The sequence below is a fragment of the Eptatretus burgeri genome, chromosome 7 (assembly GCF_056783735.1).
Source record: "Eptatretus burgeri isolate ZD-2024b chromosome 7, Ebu_testis_v1, whole genome shotgun sequence".
Taxonomy (NCBI): domain Eukaryota; kingdom Metazoa; phylum Chordata; class Myxini; order Myxiniformes; family Myxinidae; genus Eptatretus; species Eptatretus burgeri.
The window spans coordinates 29,220,158-29,241,790 of record NC_140967.1 but is presented as its reverse complement, the minus strand read 5'-3'; the positions used below and the strand labels follow the sequence as shown (position 1 = coordinate 29,241,790).

General features: G+C 42.4%; 1 protein-coding gene across 2 annotated transcripts in view; it reads left to right on the top strand.

Annotated features, from left to right (window-relative positions):
• The first annotated feature begins 812 nt into the window (after positions 1-812).
• Positions 813-21,633, top strand: part of LOC147022911 (matrix metalloproteinase-14-like) — an 89,924-nt gene continuing 69,103 nt past the window's right edge. Inside the window, exon 1 of one of the 2 annotated variants that reach the window (XM_085887871.1) lies at positions 813-1,062. In XM_085887871.1, coding sequence (XP_085743997.1) covers positions 961-1,062 — 102 coding nt within the window. In that variant the 5' untranslated portion in view covers positions 813-960. Of the gene's footprint in view, positions 1,087-21,633 lie in introns of both variants that reach the window. The other variant, XM_085887870.1, reaches the window with a different exon arrangement.

The window sequence follows — 21,633 nt, the reverse complement described above, 5'->3', positions numbered from 1 at the left end:
CGATCCTCCAACCCAAGCCTCCGAGTTGCCGGATTACAGGCGCACGCCACTACGCTCAGTGTGTGTGTGTGTGTGTGTGTGTGTGTGTGTGTGTGTGTGTGTGTGTGTGTGTGTGTGTGTGTGTGTGTGTGTGTGTGTGTGTGTGTGTGTGTGTGTGTGTGTGTGTGTGTGTGTGTGTGTGTGTGTGTGTGTGTGTGTGTGTGTGTGTGTGTGTGTGTGTTTGGCTTGGGAAGTTTTGAAAAAGATGGGTTATATAATTTGAATCATTATTAGTAAAATGACATTATCGACTTGTGTATCGTTTTCCATTATATACAAAACAATTTCTTTCCTCAGTATTGTCGGGGATCATCCGATCGTGGACTGATGGTCCAAGGCGCCCGAATCAGATGTCACAAGATGGGATGTGCTCTCACTCCGAAGCCTTGAACTTCATGTGAAGCTCCAAGTGAGGAATCAAGGGAAAATCATCAAACACCTTCACCTCAAACAACCACCCTCCAAGACCACCGAGCGGCCATTGGCCTGGGATTTGAACATGTCATGCCTGATGGCATCTCCTATGTAAAACAAGGTTCCTGTAATTAACATCGGACGACCACCTCGTCGAACCGGCGAAATGGTCCGAGGGATTCCGACCCTCGCCCATGACAATGATCAAGGGCGATGGAGGAGCCGACCGGTGACTTTTCACGGAGGAGAAAGAGACGACCGATTCACGTGACGCAGCTCGCGGCACCAACGTGACCACAACAGGGATTCGGGGAATGAAAGTAAAAACACGTAACACGTCAAGGATGGATGGATGGGGGGGGGGGATTGAACGAACGACGAAGAGCGAGTTGAGCGTGAGGTGATCGTCCATTGGCCGTTCGCTGCGCGCGATCGAGCCGCCTCTCTGCGGCCGCTGTTGACATCGGTTGGCGCCGCGGACGCGCACAGTGGGTTCGCCGCGGGGCTATGGCGCACGACCGGCACCGTCCGGAGGAAACGTTACACTTGGTCCTGCTCGCCTTCCTCTGCTTCACCTCGTCCCAAGCGAACGGCAATTTCACTGCACGGGTAAACTCGCACGCTCCTGCACGGGTAAACTCGCACGCTCCGTGTTTCAATCACTTTACCAGTCGCTCGATCATCGACCGTGAACATGTAAAAGTACATTTACAGACGAATTTCCCAACGTCTAATGATTGTTCGTGCTGAGCTGTCCGGACGTGTGTTGGGCTTCAGGGTAACGTGCTGGGTTTCCAGAGTAACGCGCTGGGTTTTTGGAGGTAACGTGCTGGGTTTTGGGGGGGGGGGGTAACATGACTGATTTTGGGAGGTAACCTGCTGGGTTTTTGCGGGGGGTGGTAACGTGCTGGGTTTTTTTGGGGGGTAACGTGCTGGGTTTTGGTGCGGCGTGCTGGGTTTGGGAGAGGGGTAACGTGCTGGGTTTTGGGGGGATAACGTGCTGGGTTTTGGGAGGGAACGTGCTGGGTTTTGGGAGGGAACGTGCTGGGTTTTGGGAGGGAACGTGCTGGGTTTTGGGAGGGAACGTGCTGGGTTTTGGGAGGTAACGTGCTGGGTTTTGGTGCAGCATGCTGTGTTTTGGTGCCAGGGTTTGGGGGTAACATGCTGGGTTTTGGGAGGTAACGTGCTGGGTTTTGGGATGTAACGTGCTGGGTTTTGGTGCCAGGGTTTGGGGGTAACGTGCTGGGTTTTGGGAGGGAACGTGCTGGGTTTTGGGAGGGAACGTGCTGGGTTTTAGGAGGTAACATGCTGGGTTTTGGGAGGTAACGTGCTGGGTTTTGGTGTCAAGGTTTGGGGGTAAAGTGCTGTGCTTTGGGGTAATGTGAAGTGCTTTGGTGTCACGTGCCTCGCTTTAGGGCCATGTGCCGTGCTTTGAGGTGACGTGCCGGGTTTTGTGGACGCGTACAGATTTTTTGGGGTGCGTGCATCCCATATTCTCATGTGAGTTGGAGGACGTTAAATATCCCACAGTGTTGTTCGAAAATAGTTGGCCATTGTACCTGCACGTCTCAGTAGTAGTGTAACCAGCAGGTCAAATTAGTGTTTGAATACTGGTTCAATTAACAATTGCTAAATAATGATCGATAGTCAGTGTGCTAACTGTAGCTCATATTCAAGAAGGTCTTCAAGTCGACATTTAAATTTCTGACGTTGATCAAAAAGACAAATAATATAATAAATGTATACCGATGTGCACACCAACACGACGTCATAGATGTGCAAAAGTTTAAAATACGCTCACAGGGATTGCTCATCCTTTGCTGTCATCATTACATGGTCTGGTCATTCTCAAGAGGATGCTCAACATCTACAATATATATATATATATATATATATATATATATATATATATATATATATATATATATATATATATATATATATATATATATATATAATGACCGTTTTTACAGCCATTTTTCCCTGCTGTGCAGGGGTTTGGCTTTTTCTTGAGGCAATGTTTTATGGCCGGATGCCCTTCCTGACGCCAACCCTGGTCGCCTCTTACGACACATAGGGATATGGTACACCTATTCTTACGGGGCATACACCGGGACCAGTACACTGGCACTCATTTCGCCGACCTCAGAAGGATGACAGGCTGAGTCAACCCCCTGGTGTTAATTCAGCAGCCAACGGGGCTTGAACTCAGGACCCTGGGATCCCAAGCCGCCACCCTAACCACTAAGCCAACACCAGGCTTCAGAAGAATATATATATATATATATATATATATATATATATATATATATATATATATATATATATATATATATATATATATATATATATATATATATATATATATATATATATATATATATATATATATATATATATATATGTTGTTGTTCATCTTTCGGCTGCTCCCGTTAGGGGTCGCCACAGCGGATCATCCGTTATGATCCGCATACTGATTTGGCACAGGTTTTACGCCGGATGCCCTTCCTGACGCAACCCTGGTCGCCTCTTACGACACAGGGATCAGGATTTGGGTTTCGCCATGATTCCGGGCTGCTCTACACCCTGCCCAGTGCAGAGCCCCCGTCCTCAAGCGATCCTCCAACCCAAGCCTCCGAGTAGCCGGATTACAGGCGCACGCCACTACGCCCGGTATATATTGTTGTGGTTACCAGATTCGCAAACCACCATTCAGGTCCCTTAGGTGAGGTATCTCGGTAAGTGCATGTGTAGTTAGGCCCAAACCCGTTGTCTAGTGGGAATACATGTCATTTATGCGAGCTGCGACTCTTCAGGATAGCCGTTTTTCTTTTACTATCTTTATTTTGGACCAACCGCCATGATCACAACCACAACATCAACCACCGACCACAACCACCGCTTCACCACAACCGCCACGACCTTCACGCACACCTCACAACCGTAGCATCGCCACCGTTCTTGCCCCGCTGTGGGTACCGGTGTTGGACTCATGCAGAACGCGCGTCGAACAGCGTGTACAAAATCACGGATTTTCTGCTTCAAAAACGGATCAAAAACGACACACGCCCACTTTTTTGCCGTCCAATCGGTGAGCGAGGGGCGATTTGGCCCCGCCTCCAGAACGATCGATATATGCAAATTTGTGGATCAAAAAGCCTTCACGCCCACTTTTTCTCGGGCCAATGGGGAGCGAGGTGAAAGGTCAAAGGGAGGGGGTCAAAGGCGAAGTTACGGGGGGGATAAAAGGACGGTGTTCGTCAGTCGGAACGAAAGAGTCAGCAGAACGAGGTCGGAGAGTTAAGAAGAGGAGAGTCGGAAGCAGAGGGTCAAGACTTTGCGGGCGGTGGAGCTGCTCGTCGTGTGCGTTGGAGTCGGAACGGAGGGGGCGGAGCTGTGGAAAGGCGGCGACACCAGACGAGGGGGTGCTCGCGTCGTGCAGGAAGCTGCACCCGAGGGAGGCCGACAGCGCGACCTGGCCGAGGTGGAGACGCTCGTCGCACATAATAAAGATCCTCTATACCCCGAGCATCAGCAACCCCCTCCTGTTTCCCCCCGCGCTGAGATAGTGCGACCAAGGGGGCCCCGTTCCCACCCCCTGCCAGGCACTGTCCACGAGGCCCGCGGGTTGCGGGGCCATCGCCGCTCCGCGTCTCACCACCAGACGGGTAGGCCCGACCCGGTCTCGGCCTCAGGCCTACCTCATTCTTGAGGGTATTTCTTTTCCTTGGTTTTGGGTATGTGTTGTCGGCGCCGTCTGTGAAGTAGAATTGTATAAGTGTTGCCGTGTGCTCGGTAGTCGGTATTAGCTCTGCACTGTGTTTTCACTTTTATGTTTGCTTTTTGTGTAAATGGAATTGTGTTTTCTTTTTTTTGTGTGCATTTGGTGGAATTGTATTTGTGTGCTTCCCGTGTGCCGCGAATAAATGTGCTTTATTGTTGAACTGTTTCCCGCTTCGCTTCGTCTTTTCCTCCATTGAATCCCCATCTTGCTTCACGTAAAGGGTTGGTAGTGGGCTGAATACGCCCGATAATTAATCGAACCGTCGAGGTCGACGATAACACCGCTCGGTTATTCTGATAGTACGGAACGGGTCGCTTAAGTGGCCCGTGTCCGAAGTCGACCTGCGGCGAGGTGCGATCGCCCGGTCTACCCTCCGCGTGGGTACTTAGGTAGTTCGAATTTGGCGAGCAACCCTATCCCACGCGGGGGCTGATTGGCTCGATCGCGGTGAGACCGAAAGGTCCACCCGTGACTGGTTCCCGGCGTTAGTCCGAGAGGGTCACGACTGGATTGTCCGTCCGGTGGGCGACGTGCCGCGATTCGAGTTACGTGGCCGTTCGCACGCCGGCGGGCGCGAAGACCGCAACAATATATATATATATATATATATATATATATATATATATATATATATATATATATATATATATATATATATATATATATATATATATATTGTAGATGTTGCAAGTTTTTCAAAGAGGCAAATAGCGGATTTGTCATGACAGGAAGTAGGTAGGGTTGGGTGTAATAAGAAGTGTTTAATTGCTCATCGTGACATTCAAGTTGGCACATCAGCCTTCACAGTCGTGGGGCATTTGTCATTCTGTTGGTATTTTACAGACAAGCCACAAAGTGGTTTCATTCTTTTGCAATGCTCTGTTAACCATTTACCAGTCAGAAAATAATGTTAAATAAATGTTTTATATCTTGAATTCCCTCGCTGCGGTGTATAAATCTTCACCTGGATTGAAAGGTGTGGGCCTTCACTAAGCGAGACAAAAAATCCTGGATAGCAAGCATTACCTGTTTTCATGTCTTGCTTCGAGGCACGCGCATTCTCCTCTAAGCTGTCTAACTTAGTTTTGAATCTCAAACCAGATTCAGGGTATAAACTGTCGGTCTGCTATCTCGCAATCCGGGCGAGGAATCGATGTGTGTGCCGTCCATTGTCCTTCGGATGGACGTGAAACTGGGTGTCGTGTCTGCCAGCATTCGTTGGTGGATTTGCTGGATATGAAGAATCGTCGAGTTATTGCCGCCACCCTGAACAAATTACAAATTCCTGCCTGGACTGCGGGTAGCAAGCGGTCTGTTCTTGGAGGTTCCATAACACCAGGTTATACCTTAGAGTTTGGTTACTGTCTGGGCAGCAGCTTCTGCACTATAAACAAACTGACTAGGTAGTTTGCATGTTTCATATGAACGGCCTTCTTTGTTTCCGAACAGAAAGCAATTCAATCTGTTCATTTATATTAAATAGAATCAATGAAATGACTTCTCAAATATAGCCACAAGCTCCTTTAACTGAAGTTTCCATGTAGATTGAAGCTTCCTTAAATGCACATGGTGTCAGGCTTTCTTTATCCTGAATTTATCCCTCACATCACATCCATTAATGTCACATTCTTTCCAAACTTTCCTGTCCTGAAATTCCAGGGTTTCTGCAGTTTTCCCCACTTCACTACTCGTGTTTGTAGCAGGTGGGGGGTGCTTTGCAGTCTGGGTTGTTTCATTACAGTCTGTGCAAGGGTGAAGATTTTTCATACTGTTCTATCCAAAACTGCTATTGTGTGTGTGTGTGTGTGTGTGTGTGTGTGTGTGTGTGTGTGTGTGTGTGTGTGTGTGTGTGTGTGTGTGTGTGTGTGTGTGTGTGTGTGTGTACATACTATATATACTAGCAGGCGTACCCAGCGTTGCCAGGCAACGTCGTGTCCCTCTTCCCACCCCACCCCTTCCCCACCCAACCTCACCCCTTAAGCCCTTGAGGGATGAATTCATCAATATGGCTGAAATAATGATGCTATAGATGTTTATCCTCATCGCCATGTCATGAATCTGGGGTGTGTTCAATTACCAAGTTTCTTGTAGAGCACTTGCCAAGTGGCTCAAGTACTCAAGCAAGTAATCCATTAGAAACTGTTGAAAAGGAACGGCTGACTTGGCAAGTACGAGCGACAGTGAAATCGATTAGATATGTTGGATTAGGCGACAGTGACACACCTCATACAAAACTGCCATGTTAACATGATATTTCCTACTCTTGTTAATCTATTCTTCTTCTTCTTCTTCCTCTCCTTCTAATAGTAATCAACAAATAAACTTTCTATCCTCAATCATATCATTTTCCATGAGTTTTAGTTTGTTATAAAAAAGGCTCAAATTATTAGTGCATTCCTGCGATTGTAGACGTTGCTGCGTGATGACGTCACGTGCAGGGGCGTCTTTTTTTCATACTTCGCATGGAGGTAAACGAGGGATATTTTACTTGTAACTATCATTGTAAATTCTCGTAAGCAGGCATTGAGTTATAAACGACACGTCACTATCTCGCAGACAGAAAGTAACTGTTTTTGACGTCCCACAAAGTTAGTTTTTTTAATGATATATCATTATTTTCTTTCCTCTGCATAATATGAGAATTAACTACCTTAATTGGATGGTGTATATTAGACAACTGCCGCAATCGCTGCGGACAAAATAATTCATTACCTCGTTTGAGTTGTAATCAAAATGTTACTTTTTTTTCCTCAAAACGGTATCTTCATTTAATGACAGAAGATGTGTTGTTCAGTCTTCAAATGTACATGAGGCCTTTAAAACAATCTGCGCTACGCGGAGAGAAAAAGATGGTGGTGATTTCTGGATGGCTTGAGGGAGTGGCCTGTAGAATGGGTGGTGCTTATGACTGACCAACAGACACAAACTCAACTATATATATATACATATATATATATATATATACAAGATGACTCGTGAACCCGTTGGGTTGATAAAAAAAATCGCTTCGAAAAAAATAAAAAGATAGCTCCAGCGAACATTACCGCTGAGGTTGTTTGCATGATCAAATAATCCCGAAGAGTACTTCACTGAATCGGGAATTGATTTTGTAATAATTTTTTCCGTTGCCCGATTCGAACGAAACTTGATATTGCGCGTCAATGTGAAAAAAAAACAAAGAAACGGAGAAAAGAAAGTCGAAGAAATTATTGTGCCTAATCTTCTAAACACAATTTTATTTATTAATGAACATGGAAGTATTGGATCAAAATGGCGATGTTTATTTTATGCTTAAAAATAAATCGTTCATTGTCTATACTAAATGTTTGAGATTTTAAAATAAATATTTTCAAGAAAAATAAGATAGCTCCAGCGAACTATACCGCTGAGGTTGTTTGCATGATCAAATTCTCCCGAAGAGTACTTGACTGATTCGGGAATTGATTTTGTAATAATTTTTTCATTTCCCGATTTGAACGAAACTTGATACTGCACACCGCAGGAGAATGAGTAAGATGGCCTTAAAATTTTTCTGCTATCGTGTACCGTTTTGGCTGTATTTTGGGAACATACATACATCCAAGATGAGAGTTTTAGTAATAGTTAGATAGATATATACAGTATATATAATTTTTCAATAAGTTTGTTTGTTTTCCATCGATGCACTCCTGGGCTGTTTGACAGAATGAGTTGAAAATTGGTGGTTGTACTCAGGTAGGCAGTTAAAAAAAAAACAAGTCATACTCCCAAGGGTTCAATGCTGAGTGAAGTGAGGACCCCAATATTCTCCGAATAAATGTGTATCGTATGGCAACACTCTTGCTAGGAAGCGGGTATTACAAATCGTACTAAAATGCACCAATTCTGGGGGAATCATCCCATCTTTAATTCTGAGGGCATTAACCCATCTGTAAGAATGGGACTACTCCAGCACATCTAAAATGTAAAACTCGTTCTTTAGTACTAGGTTAGTACTTTCGAGCAGGGCTAGAAAGTTGAGATTTTACATCCTGATACAAGTCAAACCTCAGCTGGGAGAGGAGTGGCGTTTGAACTGTGTATAAATAAAGAGCTCCGACTGCTCACTCATTCTTGATTCATATATTTATTATGTCTGCACTGAGGATGCACCCCATATATGGCTGCTTGCAAAATCCAACACAATCAGTGTGTGTCTGTGTCTGTGTACGTACACGTACTGTGTATGTATGTATATGTATGTATATATATATATATATATATATATATATATATATATATATATATATATATATATATATATATATATATATATATATATATATATAAATATAATGAAAATGACTTGGTGGGGTAAAACTGTTCAGTTTAACATTAGCTATTCATTAGCATTTGTTTAGAATAAGCATATTGTAGCCAGTTGTGAGGTTAGATGTGTCACTATAACGTGTAGATAGATTTTTGTTTTGCTTGCCCTCCTATTGGTTCTATTCGCCACAGAATCTTTGGTTGTGTTCTTGAGGTTTTTTTCCTCCTGATCTGTTTAAATGTTTCTTTTAAAACGTGCACACAAAACCTCAAGGTACAAGACGCCATGGGAGAATGCACAGGTGCTGTCAAAACTGTGGTGTCAAAACGGCAGTTAAAATCACGACAGGAGGTGCATTGAATGGTTGTTATGACTCTTGGCTTTGGCGGTTATGACTCATTGAGATGAGAAAAAAGGCATTAACGCCGATTGTGCTGCAGCTTTAATGTCCGAAGTAGTTCGCTGAGAGAGGGGTTGGGGTTAAACAAGTGTGCAGGGACAAAGAATATCAGAATCGCTCCTTGGAATCGGTACAGAGGAAATTTCGCTTCTTGCCTGGTTCTGGTGAGCAGAATCGCACCCTGCCAGAACACAGATATGCCCTCTCCTCCCTCTCCTCCCTCTCCTTGGCACCGAGGCGATGGTACATTCCCCATGTAACTGATCTGCCATGGAACAAAATTGCTTGTTTGGTTTGCTGACTCGATTTCTTTGTGTCTCGTAAAATTCCCTATTTTATAAATCTTATCGTATGATTGAATGGGCCCAAAGAGTAGGCTCTTTAAGAAATCTACCATTCGCTTTCTACATTTCAAAGGTGCATATATCAAGTAAACGGTAAGGTGTGATTTTATTGTTTATTTATTACATACACATCTGCATTGTTTTTGCTTCATGTAATCATTCCCCCAAACATTTGCTTGTTAATTCATATACCTGGTCTCAGGGTGGATTTTGCTTGTTTTGGCTGTCTTGTTTGGTGGATTAAGATGCATGGTTACAGGTTGACATTTTGAAAGTCGGTTCAAACCGACCATGGACTTTGTTCTTGATCAACGGTTGCTCGGCCAAATTAGATATAACACGGACATCGATTGGCGTGCCCTCAGGTTAATTCTGCTGTCCTAATGAGTAGTGCAACGTGGTAAACAGATCTGGGAACTTTGTTGGGCTATGGACTGAGCTGTGGTCGTTTTGACATGACCCGTGGGACTTGAACCGTTAGTCGGAATGGATCTGTGGCTGTTATTATATATATATATATATATATATATATATATATATATATATATATATATATATATATATATATATATATATATATATATATATATATATATATTCTTCTTCTTCTTTCGGCTGCTCCCGTTAGGGGTCGCCACAGCGGATCATCCGTATGATCCGCATAGTGATTTGGCACAGGTTTTACGCCGGATGCCTTTCCTGACACAACCCTGGTGGCCTCTTACGACACAGGGATATGGTACACCTATTTTAACCGGGGTATACACCGGCCCAGTACACTGGTACTCATTTCGCCGACCTCGGAAGGATGACAGGCTGAGTCAACCCCCTGGTATATTAATTCAGTGGCCCAACGGGGCTTGAACTCAGGACCTATTGGATCTCAAGCCGCTGCCCTAACCACTGCGCCAACAACAGGCTCACATATATATATATATATATATATATATATATATATATATATATATATATATATATATATATATATATATATATATATATATATATATATATATATATATATATATATATATATATATATATATATATATATATATATATATATATATATATCCTGGTGTTGGCGCAGTGGTGTGCCAAATCACTATGCGGATCATACGGATGATCCACTGTGGCGACCCCTAACGGGAGTAGCCGAAAGAAGAGGAAATGTATGTATATATATATATATATATATATATATATATATATATATATATATATATATATATGTATTAGATAGAAGAATGTAATAGGAAAGTTAGGATCGAATCAAGTTGTTTGGTCTGTGGACGTGTAGGAGACAACTCAATGTAATTAACTAGGGTGATGGTGAGCTTAAGTGTTACGTGTCACCACAAGGGGGTGATGCGGTGTTAATTTGATAGGGATTAAGGATAAGTTCCCCCAGTATGTACTTGCCCCCTGTGACCTTTTCCCTCCGTTTTTGTATTGTAAACCATAAAAGAAGGGCATTTTTATAATAACCACAAAGATAACGGTAAGCGAGCCAGGCGTGCGAACAGACAGAGAGGCCCGCCTTCCCGGGTTTCGTGCGAGCAAGCCACGCCCCGGGGGTGGAACGGTTGTTTGATGTGACGTCAGGAGATATAGAGAAGCGAAGAGATAGGTCTCTTTGTTGGACGAGTTCGGAGTGAGGGACGCACGTGGTCAAGAGAGAACGCAGCGAAAGGCCCTGTTGCACCTTGATGATTTAGCCAGCGTATGACGACGTATGAAAAATTTGTCTAAAACACTGGCACACGTCGAATACGTTATGGGTAAGTTTTGTTTTCGTTAAGAGCACGCTGGCATACGTCGTAGTATGCTGGCATACGTCATAGTACGCCGAGCTCATCGATAAATTTTAACATGCTTGAAATTTTTCGACGTATGCCAGCGTATGACTCACACGTTCCGCATATGCTGGCCATAAGTTGTAGGCACGTTACGCGATCGTTGACACACGTTACTTGTAAGTTACTCATAAGTCGAAACACGTCGAGGTAATGTTTAGCCTCAGTGTTCCAGACTCCATGTTTTTTTTTTTTCTTTTTTTCTTCGGCATGACGGTGATGTTGACACTTAGATTTCTATTGCGGTTATAATATAATATAATATAATATAATTAAAAGGCTGCCGCTCAACGATTTAAATCATAACCGCACTAGAAATCGAAGTGTCAACATCACCGTCATACCGAAGAAAAAAAGAAAAAAAAAAACATGGAGTCTGGAACACTGACGGGTTCCTCCTGTGTGAACCCCATTTTTATCTACCAATTCCCCTAAATGCTGCCAATACACCATTATACGGTAGCTGTAAGTTAGTAACACATTCAGTAAGTTCTGTTTTAGTCCGGAAGATGTCAAATACGTCAATATGCATTGGAGATACGTTACACATAGGTTCAAAGCACGTTACTCATAGGTTAGAAATAAGTTTCGGGTACGCTAAACATTACCTCGACGTGTTTCGACTTGTGAGTAACTTACAAGTAACGTGTGTCAACGTGTGTCAACGATCACGTAACGTGCCTACAACTTATGGCCAGCATATGCGGAACGTGCGAGTCATACGCTGGCATACGTCGTAAAATTTTCAGCATGCTTAAAATTTGTCGACGTACTCAGCGTACTACGACGTATGCCAGCGTGCTTCAGCATGCTTTAGCGTGCTCTTAACACATACAAAACTTACCCATAACGTATTCGACGTGTGCCAGCGTATTTGGCAAATTTTTCATGCGTCGGCATACGCTGGCTAAAACGTCAAGGTGTGACAGCGGCTTGACACTTCGATGTCTCGTGCGGTTATGATTTGAATCGTCGAGCCGCAGCCTTTTAATAGGCTACGCCACGTGATCGTCGGCGATACGCTGCCGCGCTATGCATAAGTTAGACTATCGTTGGGCATAGCTTGTGAATGCCGACAACACGCTAAGCATTCGTTGGTATAAGTTATCTATATGTTATCGAAACGTTCTGTGTACGTTACTAATATGTTATGCATGCGTCGAACTCGTTATGAATACGCCCAAAACTGGAAAAAAAACATCAATAGTTCAGCGTATGCCAGCGTTTTCATACATTTTGATACATTGCCATACGCTGGCTAAAACGTCAAGGTTTGACAGAGCCCTTAGAGATGGCCTATAAGAACAGGCTTTGATGGCTGGCTTTCCTTTAACACATGAAGAAGATGGCACGATTCTCATATTCATGCTGAGGCGAATTGGCTTGCGTTGCTAGCCATTGACTGGCCATTGACTGAGCAAGATGCAAGCCATTGACTGTTCAGCTGAGCCGTGAAGTTTGTACGTTTCCGAGGAAGGAAGGAGAGCGTGCCTCGTGGCTTGATCACGGGGTCTCAGAACTCATCTTGTTGTGTGGGCGATCGTTGTGAGCAGACTGGGTGCAAGAGAGGAACGGTCGGCATATTCGCTCGTGAAAAGAATCTGCATGGGGTCTCTGAGCCTTGGCGTTGACCATCACCTCACAAATCGCCTGACGTATGTTGTTTTTCCCGCTGTGAGAGAGCGGCTTGACGCCATTTTTTTTGAGCGCGTGCACACGTGCAGGATGAATCGTCTTGATTTCAAGTTCCATAAAGACCATCTCTGGACCAAGCTCAGTGCCAGAATAAAGGAAGGATTTGCTTTTCTTTCGTTTTCCTCTTGTCTGTATTTAAGTCTGCGTGTTGAGGCGCCTCGACTGGAGGATTTATTTACTTCACGTTATTATTATCATTACCTTTTGAATTATTGTCCCTTTAATATTTCTATTGTCATTAAATTCCCACGAAATGCTGCTTCGAACCCTTCCCTGAGTTCCTCAACAACTATGAAACCGGTCCGGTAGCTGAGGGGAGTGTATAGCATTGGGATTGTCGTGTGTGTACTATGTGTGAACGTCTTTATAGTTGTCGAGGAACTCTGATAAGGGTTCGAAACTGCATTTAGCACTTACCTTGCGCAAGTCTTCTTGGGTTGCTTTATGCAGCTACTTTGGCTGGAGGAGTATGGGAGGGGTCAATCATTTATATAATCCGAGCCACCTGGGTTTGGTCGATTAGGTGAGAGCTGATTGGCTATTCCCTCCATTCACAGGTGAGAGATGTGAGTGGGTCTTTATACACACACACACACACACACACACACACACACACACACACACACACACACACACACACACACACACACACACACACACACACACACACACAACAATTATATTGTGTTTGCAAAAGGAAGAAGAGGGAAGGCAAATTTGGAAAATATATAATATATGTTGAGAAAAGGAAGAAAATAGAAGAGGATTTTCGAGATTTTAGAGCATAGGTGTGAGGTAAGGTAAGATAGAGGGTATATGAAAGTGAGGGAAAGCAGAAGTATGTAAGGGGGTGAGGGAGTTTCACTTGTTTGTCTTTGGAAAAAAATTCACTTATTTCTCTTCAATCAGTAAAATGTGGCATAACCATAGTCTTGACAGAGCATGGGTGCTTATTGAAGTCGTCTGTTGGCAAGGGTTATTCTGGGTGGTTTGCCATTGCCTTCCCAGCAGGAAACGGCAAACCGTTGGCAGTCATGGCAGGAATTTATAATTTGTTCAGGGTGCCAGGGAAAATTTACCTGCTGTTCACGACAGACATTGAGTGAGCTTTCATGTCCACCAATAACTAATGCTGGTGGACGGGTCCTCTGGCTTAACATCAATCTGATCGACAGCGCACACATTTGAAACACCAGGGTAACATTTTATAGTTGGTTCTCTTTTTTGTGAATACAATGTCGAGCTCATGGAGGAGCTGGTTTCAGATTCAAACCCTGCTCTTACAGCTCGAAGCCTAGTGCACATAACTCTAGGCTATCCTGCCAGCCATAATTTTGCTTGCTTATTGAATGTACGGTTCCCAAAGCAACGACATTATGTAATCATCTGAGTGTTGAGGACAGACGTATGGAGATCTTCCATGTTGCCTGGTAGGGAATACTGACTAGAGCTTGTTAGGGTCGGAGGGGGAAGATTACCACCGACCCCCGAACCTCATGCAGCAGACGCTGTCGAAGCAAAATGACCAACTCCACCACAAAAAAACAACTGATAGAGCATCCATTCACAGGCTTTCCACGTAAAATAATTGAATCTTTCCCATTTTCTTTCTTTGCACTTTTATCCTTTAGATGTCTGGATTAAACCTTTGCTCAAGCTACTTTGGGTTTTTCCAACAAATGTCTGTTTGTGGTGTGGGCATTTGTGGACATAACTTTTGTACCTTGGCACCTGCCATTGTGCTGTTCAGACAGTTACTCTATGTTACAGCTTCTTCTTTCGTATGCAGCTCAAGGCTGCAGGGAAGCATCATTGGCTAGAAAATAACTAAATTTTCTTGCAAACTATCTTGCTGTATAGAGTTACTAGTTTGTAAATGCCTCATTCATCTATTTATTTTAGCAACCTATGCTTGAGAAAGCTGTGTGTTGCACTCATTTTCACTTCATACTTGTATAACTTGATTTTCCCATTCACCATGAACTTTGTTTTGGAAACTTCATTCCATCATCATGAAGTTTTAAAGAAAAATGATGGAAGTTCAGGTTCACTTCTTTTGCATTCCCTTCTTGGCATACGAGTCATGCTGCTATAATTCCATGTACAAATCCCCATTTATTTTGTCAATTTGTCCATTGTTTACTAGTGATGTTGTTATTCATATACATGTCAATTGATATGTCTTTATATCCTTGTTACCTCCGCCACCGAAGATGAAGAGGAGGTTATGTTTTCACCCCTTTCTATCTGTTTGTCTGTTTGTTTGTTTGTTTATGTGCAGGATATCTCAAAAAGTTGTGGACGGATCAGGATGAAATTTTGTGGATGGATTCAGTGTGTGAGAAGGTTGAACAGATTAGATTTTTATGAAGATCCGGATCGGCTACTGGAATTTAATAAAGTGATTCTTCACCATTGATAAATGGGGCCAAAAACGATAGATAGCACGATATCTCAAAAATGTTGTGGCCGGATTCGGATGAAACTTGGTGGACATGTTTGTTGGGTGTATGACAAGGAAGAATTGATTCTATTTTGGTGAAGATCCGAATCCGGATCTGGATATGAGAATTATTTAATTTTTGAAGTGATTCTTCACCATTGATAAGACCAAAAACGATATCTAGCATGATATTTCAAAAATGTATTGGGCCCGATTTGTTCTCGTGGATCAGGCATTACGTGGCGGAGGTATGCGCTCCACCGAGTGCCCTTCCAGTTTTATATGTAATTACTGGCCACCAACTCCTCTGTGAACCTTGGATCATTGCAGGAAAACAAATATACTCATAAAGCAGAATTTTATGATCAGCAAACAGGATTGCACTGTTTTATGTGAACTAGTAAATACCTTATTATGGTGTCACTGAAATATCATGCACAATGCCATGTGTACCCCCCCCCCCCAAAAAAAAAAAATATTGTTAGTGGTGATATTTCCACAAAGTGATACTTTCTTGTGAAACACACTACACCTGAAAATTATTTTTTGCATCATACTGCAACCATATTTTGCCTTGATGGACCACACTGCAAGGTTGTGGTGTGAAACGCCAAGCGTTCAATTTAGAAGTTTTCGCACACGTGTGTGTGTTGTTTGTATGTTGTTTGTGTGTATATATATATATATATATATATATATATATATATATATATATATATATATATATATATATATATATATATATATATATATATATATATATATATATATATATATATATATATATATATATATATACACACACACACACAAATAAAAAGGCGTGTGTGTGTGTATGTGTGTGTTCCTCCATAACTCCAAAACTATAAAACCGAGCAGCCTGAAACTTTGCATGTATACTAAGAAAACTCCAAGGAAGTACAACAGTGAAAATTGGTTGATTGGGTTAATTAAAGCATCCCATTTGAAGATAATTAACGGTCTTATTTAATTATATCCTTCACCAGGTGATCCTCGGCCACCTCTCTGTCTGGGGTCTTCAGGCGTTTCCTGGGTAACCTCGCTGGGGTCTGAAGCCGCCATGTTTTGTGGCTTGCTCAACCTTTCCTTAACTTGGACCAGGCTGCAATGATAAAGTTTTTTTTTTTTTTTCACTTTCCTCACTCATATTATTGAATGCCTGTTCATCATAGCTACAAATCACTGGGTACATTGCAATGCTTATAAACGCCCGGAGACGTCAACATTCGTTGTTTTATTTCATTCCTGCCCATGCGATCACCACGAGTATCTCTTAAACTAAGGAGAATTACGAAATTCGAGCTCCAGAATCGAGCTTACAAGCAGTTCCGACTCCTAGAAAAGTGTTCATTTGTCCATTTCAGACATATGTGACATTTCGGGCATCTCCGGGAGGTGCACGTTTAATATGACGGGTCAGTGATTGCCAATTGTGTGCTAAGGGAGCTGTTTCTTATCGACCGTTTCATTGAAGCGCTTGCTTGAATGCTTCAGCCACTTGGTGAGCACTCTCCAAGCTGCTTGATTGTTCGTTTTGGGAAAAAGTAACAGTGCTTTCAATCTCACATTGGACGTTTCTGCCTTTGTTGGGTCCCGCGGTACCGTGCGGTGGGTTCCTCCGGAAGTGTCTCATCCACTGAAAATGTGAAATTTTATTTTTACAGGACATCACTTTGTTTAACCTTGTTGTGTGATCTCCTATTGTTATCCACCTCTCATTTTGACATCAAAACATGTTAATAAAAACTATAAGGTCCATCCGATCAGGTGTTCGCCATGTTTGTTCGAGCTGTGAAGGCAGAGAGTATCGAATGACATTTTGCGTTCTGTGGCTTGATACATTTTTTAATTGTATTTCGCTAATTACCCACTTTAAATCCTCTTTCAAAGAACGCTGTTTCAAGGTAAATCTTTGTGTTTGTCGTTTTTATTTACTTGATGCGTGTGTACATTTGTATGTGTGTGTATGTATATAAACTGTATAACTCAAATGGCATTTGGCACCGTTGTGTGTGTGTGTGGTTGGTTGTTATCTCCATATAGGGATTTCAGAAAGTGGAATGGAGCCCTTCCAGGTGTGTGTGTGTGTGTGTGTGTGTGTGTGTGTGTGTGTGTGTGTGTGTGTGTGTGTGTGTCATTGATTGGTATGTACATATGCGAGTTTCAGAATGTGGAATGGAGTCCTCCCAGGGTGGGCTCAAAGTATCCACCTTAATTCCGGTAAGGGGTCACGATTCATGAACCAAGCTGTGAAGTTTTCTGTTCTCAAAGTTTTGTTTTGAGGACTCTCTTCAGGATTGTCGCTGAGCCCAGGACAGCTTCCAACTGTAGTTCATTTGTGGTAATATTCCCAGGGATGGTTTTTAATATCTTTGTGAGATTATTTGTCATCATTCCTGCAGCTCCAGCTATCACTGGTTCAACTTTGGCATTCTTCAGCTTCCAGGATCTTTTCACTTCATTCTTGAGGTCTTGGTATTTGGTCATTTTCTTAATTTCTGCATTGTTAGTCCAAAATCACTGGTATTAACACCTCAATCAGCAATGCCTTCTTCACTCTGCTTTTGTTCCCATGTATGATATCTGCTTGCAACACTTTGTTTTCAATGTTCAAGGTCATTGAGATATTTAGGTCGACGTGAGCAGTATTTCCGTGTATTCAGTCCATGCTTTTGGTTAATGTTCCCACAAATTTTTCTGGAACTGGGATATCAAAGTTTCTGCAGATGTGCTAGCGGATTACATTATTATCTCTGTTGTGTCATCAAGTGTACAGCTATTCTGACATGATGTACAGTGTATATATATATATATATATATATATATATATATATATATATATATATATATATATATATATATATATATATATATATATATATATATATATATATATATATAATGACCCACATACACATTTTTGTCCCCTGCACCTCCGACAAAGTCAGATATGGGAGACATTAAAACGAGCTCCATCTGACCGACAGATCATCTGTCCATGTACATTTGTGTATGCAATATTTCTAAAACTGTTGAACATTTAGCTTTCATATTACACAGATCTATTCCTCATGCCACCCAACAGTCGGGGGACCTAGAGTATCAGCTCCTTGTGTTGAAAGAAAGATTCATGAGCACTGTGACTACCAGTAAGGCAACGGTAAAAGACCCTGCATAACTTTTGCCGAGGTCATGCTTCGGCAGCACTGTCGCTCTGTCAAGAGTGGTACATTGATCATGATTTTTTGAAGCAATGAACAAAGGTTGTGTTTCCTGTTGACTGGGATATGCAATGACTTCATTAAGTTCAACAACAATGAACGAATCATCTTTATGAAAAATGGAGCAAATATTACTCGTCATTTGTTAAAGTTTAAGAAGAATTATGATGTGAATCTACATTTGTTATATTGGACAGATTTCACAGAAAGCCAAATGATCTGTTGTTGTGTCCACTTCCTTCTGTTGACCAGACTGTGTTCTTTTCCTTATGTATCCAATTTCTGACCTTTCGTCCTTTTTTGGAAACTTTAGCCCGTGAGGGAGCGGCCTGTAGGATTTGATGTGTACCGATAACAAATGGCAGTCTGAGCCGACAGCTTGGAATCTTTTTTTTTTTTTTTGGAGGGGGAGGGGGTTCTTGCTTTGGCCAGTGAAACGTGATGCCAATTCCGACAGCTGTTGTACTCGTGCTGTCTCTTTTAAAAGGATAAAGATTTTGGAATATGTGATGCCTGTGGTAAGCTAAACAACTCAACTCCAACATAGTAATCTGATGATTTGAAGTGGCCTGTTTAGCATTCTCATCTGATACTCTGAATCAAATGAAAGACCAACTACTGCATTGCAGTCATCAGAAGGAACCCAAATAAACAGAGCAAAGAGAGCCATCAGGAGGAACTGGAGTAGGATTGAGGTTTCAGCCGCTACTCCTATATCTCCAAACCCATCCAGGTTCAGCCAAGTGAGCCTTACAATAATAAATTCTAATAATTAATTTCTGCCGAGACAGATACATAAACAAAGAGAGAGCAAATTGGAGATAAAAGAGAGGTAATTGGCCAAAAACAAAAAAAGCAAGAATTAGCACGAATAAAGGAAAATATGAAAAAGTAGACAGCAGTTTGAAAGATTGAAGAGAGAAGTGAAAAAAGGAACTTAGGTTTAAATTCTCCATGTGGTATTGATTTCTCACTGGTTTACTAATGTCCTTGTGATTCATGGAAAAGCTTATCTCATAATGTGTTTGCAATGCATGTTTCATCTATGTCTTAGTTCGCTAAGGGGACAAATTTGTGCGTCTATCTCATTCGGTGCGCTGCTGTCTTTGTACCCTTCCATGGTATCGTAGGCTTCATAACAACTTTCTTCTTTTCCCATTGTCTGTTTTGAACTTTCCCTGATTTGATTTAGCTGGGTTTTTACTGCAAGAGCTGTCGGTATCACCATGGCACATGCTGCCATCTTGGTTCGCCAAAGCTATAGTTTTGTTGTTATTGTAGTTGGCGAGTGGTCATCCAGTGGCATACGTCTGGAATGCAAATGTCACATGTTGGAATTATATCTGAAGTGTAGAAATGAAATGCTCCCGAGTACAGTCTGTTTGGGTGTCATGCAAGTATTCAGAAAGTGCTAACACCTGCAGAAGGAATACAAAACTAAAGTGTAGGTGGTGGTATCATGTAGCCTACAGGATGCGTCATAAATCGCGTTACCCTCTATATGTAATTGGCTTGTACATTATACGAGTGAGGCTACCCAGTGCTACTCAGGGGGGGGAGGGCGGCGAGGTTTTGCCAGCAGTGGTTTGAAGACATGTTGGGCATTGAAAAGCTATGGAGTTGTTGGCCTCAACGTGGTTACCTTTTGCCTGCAGACCAGCGGCAGCAATGCCTAACTGGAAATCCCATTATACGCTTTGTTGTGGCCTCAAAACGGACTTCAAGGCCAACGTGTGGTCGCTTAAAACCTTGCCCAGATTCTGAAGTGCATGCACCCAAAATTTGTGGCCTCCAGGTGCTATGGTTCAGCCGTGAAAGAGTAACATACAAACACACAAGTACTTGAAAATATTTATATGATGTTTATGTGTGCATGCACATGTTTATTATTCGTGTTTGTATCCATTTTCTTTTTCTTTCTCTCTTTTTCAAAATTTTTACTAAATGCCGTTCAATACCAAAACGAACATGGAGATGTATTAAACTGTGTTAGTAAAATGATGGTGCACACACTGATGTTCTTGACACTTAAAATGCCATTATGTGTAGTGCAGGCAAATGTGAAGGAATATTAATAAATACAATGATGTAGGTGTCTACAAGTCCATTTATATTCCAAATGTATATGCCTGCATGCAAGACTTGAAGAAGGGAAAGGGAGGGGGGGGTATCGTGACTTTTGACGCACCCTGTAATGTGGTGATCTGCATCCAAGACTCTGAAGGAGGAACTTCACAGCTCTTGTGCAAATAAGAAAAGTCTTTCAGAGAAAAGTATTTATTCTCAGCTGGTGGGTCTTTCACTTGAGTGAGTCAACAATACTTGCAAGTAAACAAGTATACATTTTAATTTTATGTGTGTGTGTGTGTGTGTGTGTGTGTGTGTGTGTGTGTGTGTGTGTGTGTGTGTGTGTGTGTGTATGTATGTATGTATGTATATATATATATATATATATATATATATATATATATATATATATATATATATATATATATATATATATATATATATATATATATATATATATATTGTTACGGCTGGGGAAATTCACATTACACCATGCAGGGCCCCATAGGTGAGATATCTCTAAGTACACGTGTAGTTAGCCCAAACCCGTTGTCTAGAGGGAATTTATGTGATCCATTCGGGCTGCGACGCTTTGAGTTAGCCATTTTTTCTGTTCTATCTTTATTTTGAACCAACCACGTCTCAACCGCCATCACACAACAACCACGCCACCTCCACCATCTACGCTCCCACATCATCGCATCACCGCCATTCCCAAACGGCACCATAACCATCAAACCACCACCGAAAACCCTCCACCACCTTCAACTCTCTCCTTCTACTGCCATTCCCGCACCACTTGTGAACACTGAACGTCGGGCTGTCTCGGGCCCGTTCGGCGTTTGGTGCCGAGCGCACTGAGCCGCAAGCGCAAATAGTGGCCTTTCCGAGGGAAAAATTCGGATCAAAAACACTACACGCCCACTTTTCCTCTGTCCAATTAGCGATCGCGGGGCGGCTTGGCCCCGCCTCCAGGCGCGTGTGTGTGAAGTCGATATCTGCAAATTCTAGGATCAGGGGAGGTTCACGCCCCCGTTTCCTCCGACCAATGGGTGAGCGTG